The sequence below is a fragment of the Ylistrum balloti genome, unplaced genomic scaffold (genome assembly GCF_031769215.1).
Source record: "Ylistrum balloti isolate Yb309-2 unplaced genomic scaffold, AGI_CSIRO_Ybal_v1 Utg370104, whole genome shotgun sequence".
NCBI classification, from domain to species: Eukaryota; Metazoa; Mollusca; class Bivalvia; order Pectinida; family Pectinidae; genus Ylistrum; species Ylistrum balloti.
The window spans coordinates 1,039,187-1,047,190 of NW_026782129.1; the positions used below are offsets into that span (position 1 = coordinate 1,039,187).

The 8,004-nt window shown below is 33.8% G+C and overlaps 1 protein-coding gene across 1 annotated transcript; it reads right to left on the reverse strand.

Annotated features, from left to right (window-relative positions):
* Positions 1 to 4,788: 4,788 nt before the first annotated feature.
* On the reverse strand, positions 4,789 to 6,346 carry LOC132550136 (heme transporter hrg1-B-like). Its single transcript, XM_060214153.1, has 3 exons — positions 6,208 to 6,346; positions 5,366 to 5,533; positions 4,789 to 4,925 (listed from the first exon to the last, which is right to left on the reverse strand). Exons 1-3 carry the CDS (start codon positions 6,344 to 6,346, stop codon positions 4,789 to 4,791), a joined length of 444 nt encoding a protein of 147 aa, XP_060070136.1.
* Positions 6,347 to 8,004: the final 1,658 nt, after the last annotated feature.

The window sequence follows — 8,004 nt, forward strand, 5'->3', positions numbered from 1 at the left end:
TTCAAAATCCACATACTTTTAATTCCACTTCTTGAGTAAACAGTATCAAAATAAGACTAAACCAGATTGTTATTCTGAAGCATGATTAGGTAGTATTTCGTCTTTTGAAAGATTGCATAATGTATAGGTGGGCTTTTTCCGTTCGTAATCATGCAAGCCAAGTTCTTTTTTATACAGTAAATGTAATAATGTTTGAAGACAAGGATCAAGATATTAGATGCATTTTCTGCAGGCACAATAATATACCTGTCATGTAAATCTTGATGGAAATGGTTTAAAGATGATTATATCACATCATATTTACATTTCGAGGAACCTCCATTGTATTCACAGGAGTAGACTTTGTAGGGGTCTGGATCACAGGACAATAACACGACGTTATTTTGTGGCCCTGTTAACTGACGTTATGTGAATGCTTTGCACCGCGCTTTAGATAACATGCATTATAACTTTACGTAATTCATTTAGCTAATCAAAATTTTCAAAAAGCTTCTCCAGTATGTAAACATACAAAGAGAAAAAAGAACAATTTAAGCTTTGGAAAATGGCATGATACTGTTTTAAATAATATCTGAAATGCAATGTACAACTATTGGACGTCTGTCAGACTGTAGGACGTCATGATTATTTATCTGGTTCCCAGACTGCATTTATATTGACAATACATATAATCTGACCGACGTTCAATCGTCTAATTCTTTTATAAAGCAACGGGTTCTGTATCAGTAAATTTTGTATTGGACACAAAAGAAAATTTGTATACAACGGAAAGATTGGACAAAAAAAAAAATCATTCAAAAGCAAACCATTAAAGTTTACAGCTAGTACCGTATAAGATAAATGGTAAAACGGTTGATCCCAGTCGGAAATCGATCATACTATCTATCTATCTGTAAACCTTCGTATCATCGCGGATAAAATTGATTTAAATCGCTGAATTAAGGATATATGAGAGTATTTGTCTTCAGCAACGTTTCATTTTTGCAAGGTTAAAACAAAATAAGCCAGGGTGATCCTGTAAAATAAATCATCAGATCTATTTCATCGATATGATTGTCACGGAAACAATTATCATCATACGCCTACCTAAAACTAGGACACGTTCTAGGGATCACTAACCAGTAACGCCCTATGTTACATTAAACTTATTATCATACCTGGGAAATAATGCAAGTAGACACGATTACGTTTTATCACAATTTTGAGCCGACTGAAACTGTATATATTCAAGCTCTGATTCCTCGTATAGCATTACCTAAGTACGTAAGGATACCAAATATGAATTTGTATTTAAAGGTTTTATTTCTGCCACGCAATGTCAGCTAAAAATACCCCCCCACTCCTCAGCTATTTTAAATAATTTGTACCGAAATGTACTTAATTCGAATGAAAGTGCGTTACATTCGTAAGTGCTTCAATCTTGCATATGATAGAGGTTACATACAGATATTTTTGTTTGTATTTTTAAAAGAATATTAATAAAATGATAGTACAGTGTATATAGCTTAGGATTAACAGATTTGAAGTCTGAATTTTTCTAAATTTCTTGAGAAAGAATTAGAAGAACCCGTTTAAAACAACTTACACCTTTCTGTTATCATTTTTATCTTGGTATTAACTCGAAACAATGCAAAATGTTTTATAATTTCTAGGTGATGATGCAAAATATTCTAAACGCAAGACAAGTACTTTAATAACTGTTGATGTGATGCAATGAATTTTGATGTAGGACGGTATTACTCAAATTGGCAATGAACTATAGTCATTTCCTCAGTTTATGTATTAATTATGGTGGAGCACATATCGGAAACACAAATATATATGAGATCAGGGTAATTGAAGATATAATACTCCATATTGTAGTATTTTTATACCCGAATATCTGTATGTACATGTAATACGATAATAAACTGCGGTTTATCTCACATGGAATGGAAATGTCATTAAATATTTTAAAGAATATCTTAATTGTCCAAACAGACCTGATGATGAAACATTGTGTAACGACTCCCAATTAAGGTTTAGAATTCATTTAACGAGCTAGGTTTGTATTTGATAATTGCTGAAAATTGAAATAAATGAACTTCATTTGATGTAATTCGTCTTTTGAAAAAATGGACAAAGCTTACTTTTTGCTACCTGGAAAAATAGCTATTTTTGTCAGCAGTAAATATTGAAGGACCGACAAACAAGTCAAATATTGTGGTTTAGACCTCATGTTAACGAATGTAAGATGGAGTTATATGTTAATATTTTTCGCCAGATAGCCCAAGTGAGAGTAACTCCCTGAAGCATGATGTTGATTTAATCATTATCAGAGGAAGAATTGTGATATCTAACGGGTACAGTGTTTCAAAAATAGTGTAAAATATGTTTAATTGTATATGCATTTTAATTATAAAATATAATTAATTAATTAAATGATTGAATCAAGTAAAACTATGGTAAAGTTTTTTATAGACTGTACAATAGGCACACATGTGTATAGTAAAATTTAGATTCAGTTACAATAGAGTCAAACAATGAAGTAAACTGCATCATACAGTTGTTTCGTCCTTCTAGGACTTATCAGTGATGCTGAGGGCCTAGATTTTGAAGCCTAGGAGGCGACTAAAGAAAATCCAAAGTGATCGGAGAAAAGTAAAAATCTTGACGGGGATCTGCAGCAGCCCCATAATTAAATCATTTTTGTATTTCTTCATATATCAGATGTATTCTTAAATAACGTCATGTACATGTGTATATTATGAACCGTGCCACTATTCGAATGAATTGAAAAAAAGATAGAATTGACCATGAGCGTAAATGTTTTTCATCACACCATCAACTTAAACGTTATTGTTTCCTTGACAAACAACGTGTTGCAAATTGCCTTTACATTTTGTTGGCGTTAACTCTGTTATGAGGAAAGTTTCGTACCGTACAGGCAAAAACCAGCTGCGCGTGGAATGTGGTGCCCAGAACGACGGTCAGTACTGCCACTTAATTTAATAAAAACGTGTCATAATCGTTAGCGGCAACTATTGACCGTTCTATGTACGTCTCTTTTTCTTATTCTAATTCATGCACAGATACTTAACCGAAAATTACTAACACTTCCGACCAAAGAGTACGAATGCCATACAAAAGTTATGTTCAAATTCATCACGGGGATTCAGCAAAGGATTTTGCAGCACAAATTAGCGAATGACATATTTTTATACAAAATTAGAATGAGATGCTGTATAGACAAATAATGAATCGATTAAAATATGTAGCAGCTTCATCATTCTAAGAGCCTCGTTGGTAGTGATTTCAACAGCCAAACTTGATGAAAACCTGGAGGCGAATGCAGAAATTAAGAAGGGAAATAATGGCATAATATATATGTATATATTTATATATATATCTGTGTATATGTGTGTTGTGTTTGTGTTTTCCTTTTTCTGTTCATATTTTGTCCCCGTTCTACTGATTAAGGTAAGATTTTGTAAATACATACTGGTATGTCCGGTTGTATATATAGAATAGATAAGTAATTCTCGAAAGGTTTCTCGATGTGTGTAGAGGGTATCAGACTGTTTCCCATTGTTAACAGCCAACAATTGAGTTTTATTTATACATATAGATAGAATACATAAAGTATCCTTACATACGTGTGTTCAACAGTATTTTCAGACGTTACAAATTAGGAATTTAAAGGGTGTGATATATGAGGACATTGGAATCATGCCATTGTGGCAGAATTGGCTTTATGCGTATAATTTGTCAATCAAGTATCTCTTAAAATATATGAATGTCATAGAGAGTGGACTGTGCGAAGACTTGGATATGTAATAGGAAAATAAAACGTTTATGCAAGAGGAAATATGTTAAAGATATCAAATCTTAATTATTCCTTTACATTACACATGGGGAATATTGCCGTTGGAACTTTGAAGCAACCTTAAAGACCTATTCACGAAACACATGCATCATACTGCTTGATACATGAACGGGATACTTTCTCCATATTGTAAGTGCTGCTTCATTCGGCAAATGCATGACAAAATTGAACAGTCAGAAGGACAAAAAGTAATGGTGCCTGATATTCTATCATGCATTTTAAATGATCCATTGCTGCCAATTTGAGAAGGATCAGTGTGAAAAGTTGTTAGATATCTCTTTCTCACCATAAAAGTTACATCCGAAGGGATTAATACTTCTACAGAAAATCTGGGAGCCATTTTCAAATACATTTGCATGCGTTATAAACGATCGCATTGTATCACCCTCAGTAGCATTTCAAGTTGAATGTAATTACCTCTTGTGTTAAGGTCAAATAAGCATTCACATTACAATGGACAATTACTCGAAAATCGAGATATCGACATTTCATGTTTTTTGAAGTCCTTGGTGTGCAATTTTCAACATTTTACAGATGGAAAATGCCAATTACAAATACATCCGTAATATAAACGTGTGCTTGTAGTTTCCCCTATTTGTTGATATGGATTTTAAATTTGAGCTGTATTGTGGTATTATAACATATGTCATAATTTGGGACTCATAACCGAAGTGAATGTCTTATAAAACATCAATGTTCTATACCTCATCAAGATATATTAACAAACCTAATTATAAAACCTGACTTTTTAAAATTCTTTATCAATTTCATTATTCACTTCGAACGTTTGCAGGTTATCAATCTTAACATATATACGTATAAAATGAATGTTCACTGTGATAATGCCCTCATTGAGAAATCTATTTAAGAACACGTGTATTGCACATATTGTCCCATAAATATCAATTAAGAGTGTTATGGTGTCAGGACCATTGGAGCGAGACATCTTCCATACAGCGTTTGTAAGAACGGGAATAGAAGAAGAGTGAGAAACCCCACTTCCAAGTCATGAAGCACCACACCAACGTCAGGTAATAGCCATCATCATGTATCTGAAGTCCTGAAAAGATGAATGATGATGTCCCTTTGAAATATATACGAAAAGAATCATGAATATAGTATAGTCAGCATCATTCATATAGAAAATTTAGCGATTTGCTAGTATTACCGAAACACTGTTTCTATTAAAGATGCAGACAAAGTGGTTAAATAAAAGTTTAAAGGTGTCAAAATGTGAAAATATATGTCATGGTTATATAATAACAAAATGATACCCTTACACCTGTTAGGATTTTGTATGTTTACAATGTACCTCGTATCTCCCCAGATGGAGACATTACTATCAGATACAAATGTTACTTGTAGGTGTCATAATGTGTTGATTACTTTTTCTGCCGATACAGTAAGGATACCCGTCTAAATGAATGTACCTGGAAAATATTCGATTTCGCAAACTGTGTGTTCTTTTAACAAAAGTACTTCTATTTACACACACCCTACCTTGTTTTCCGACGATAGCCAAGGTAAGGTACACGGCAAATCCGCAAATCCCCATCAACTGGGAAAAACACCCAATCAACATCCAGATTTTCAGTCTGTTATTTGTCTTGTCGAACACTCCTCTCATGCTGTTGATATGCACAAATAAAGCTGCAGCGGCTATGATACCTTTACAAGATGAAAACAAAAAACGTCTTAATGCTCTAAATCCTATGACTATATCAAGAGTATGATAGGAATTATGAGCGGGAAACCGTATGAGATACATATACGCCATTAACGATATCTTACAATGTACGTGTAAATTAAGACTTCCAATATCTATGAAGCTTTTGACTATCTATTTCTTTGTTCGTTTTAGAAACAAGTAAAACTGACATTATCGTTGCTGGAGATCACAGGGACCTCTGGCACAGTTTACATTTTTATAAGTAGAATATTTGTCAGATTGCTCTTTCTGTTACAATGAACAAAAATCTACCTATGATAATATCATATTGTCCAACAAGCATTTGTAACAGATTATTTGTTTATCTCTACATCTTCTCAAACCCAAATATAATGTTTTCTATATATCCTCACGAGACAATAGTCATGGCCATTCTGTGTCTACGTTCACCTCCCAAAATTATCTTATATATATGCATGTCCATACACGTGTCGATGTCTTCATCACGAAAGATTGATAACACGTGTTTGTTTATCACTGTGACTGTTTCGGTAAGAGTAGCGAACTGTTTGAGCTGTAAGATAAAGATGATGGGCTATATGCCTTTCTTCTTTCCTTCACAAGAAATAAAGTTTTCTTTATATATCACTTACATTTAATTGATGATACCTACCCGACAACAGTCCCCAACCGGCGGCATTCCAGTTATGATATTGCAGGCCGAACACACAGAAAACGGACAGACCGACGAGTACCCCAACTGTCGCTATGAAAATTCTTAGACGGATCCATATTACTGGAACATCTTCCATACTTAGTTAAGATGTTTTCCACAAAATTGTACCTGTAGATATTTAAACATTCACCGTACTTTATATAACAACTGTCACGAGTTTGTGATGTTTCATCTCGTGTACATGTGTACCTGAAATCTCAGCGTGTCTGCGTGTGTCCGATAACATATCTCTCTAACCCCAAGTTCATTGTTGATATGTACTTCTTGTGAACCTGTAGTATGAAGATGTAGTATTAAAACTTCAACGAAACGACAACGTTAGTCCTTGCTTGTGTGTCTTTAAATATCACTTTATTGGATGATTAACTAATTGCTTGCCATATAAATTAGTTGATCCCTAATAATTCTTCCAATCAAGTAACGTTTTAATTTCACGGACATTTAGCACAGTAGTATTAAGGATCTCAACACATCACTTCATCGATAGGGACATACACGTAACATGTAGAAAGGCGTATCAATATTTGAGAACGCAGAACTCATGATTCTAAAACAGGGTCATTACAAACTTTTGCGATTAACCCATCACTTTCGAAAATTTAATCGGAAATGTCACGAAGGACAGAAATAGAAAACATTTTTGCAGTTTTAGCACCCGTCACAATCAAAATAGGACAACAATAATCTAACCAGTGAAGCAAAAATCCAAAACTCCGTTTTATTGATGCTCTGTTACGTAACATTTTGAGATAAAAGAACATGGTCATATTACTTGGTATCGGTTTCGACCAGTGGTATGACACATGCCTTCCATGTCGCTTCTATCGCATAATTACTGTCTGATCCACAAGTAACGGCGATTCGAAATCCTTCTTGAGTGACATTGTCAATGGTTGGCGTCATATGGCTCACAACAGCTCTTGACGGGATGTGGAACAACGAAGCGGAAGCTGACATAGAAGGTAGCGCATGGAACGGATGACGGAAATGGATCTCATTTGTTCCTGCTGGACAGAGGTTGTGGATGGAGCCGGTCGTGCCTATAGTATACATTTATTGAATTTGTTTTTATTTTTGAAAGCATGCCTAATGATAACTAAATACCAGGAGAAGAAAAATATTAACATTTGATTAATACTAATTTGCTCAGAAAAATATACAAAATAATAAGCAATGAGACAAAATCTAGTGTTTCTCTAAAATGAAACATGGGTATGTACGACTCGTTTTTAAGTTACTAAAACCTATACCCATAATCTTTCGGTGTGTTAGTGTTTACAACACTGGATCACTTTACGGCATCATTTGCCGTGAAGTGTCATCCGGGCATTTGAAAAACCAGTCTAGAAACATTAAAACATTTGTAGTTAAGCGAATGAAAAAAACAAAAACAAAAATTTGGAATGGCCTATAGAATTGATTTTTGGTTTTAAACAGTTCCTTGTTCAAATTTCCATGCTGAATGGTATTCAAGCAATCTACGTTCGATTGTCATAGGTAACGTATAATAATAATTACAATTAATCTTAAAAAAAAATAATTGCTTTGAAAGATGTTTTAGATAAAATACTTGATTAGGCATGTTATTATTTCACATATGATGAAAAGTGATATACTTACAGGGAAGTTGAACTGTGTCTGAAAAACATATTCAACACCTCTTTGAAGCATTAATATGTACTTTCATTGCCATCAATACGTTTTTTTTCATATTTTACTTCGTTTTATCGGTGT

Bases quoted from the DNA above. Each gene is read 5' to 3' on its own strand.
- LOC132550136 (XM_060214153.1), bottom strand. From the start codon at position 6,346: ATGGAAGATGTTCCAGTAATATGGATCCGTCTAAGAATTTTCATAGCG. The intron at 5,534-6,207 runs GTAGGTATCATC...CATCTTGTAAAG, and splicing joins CGGTTGGGGACTGTTGTCGG to GTATCATAGCCGCTGCAGCT. The intron at 4,926-5,365 runs GTAGGGTGTGTG...TCATCTTTTCAG, and splicing joins GGCTATCGTCGGAAAACAAG to GACTTCAGATACATGATGAT.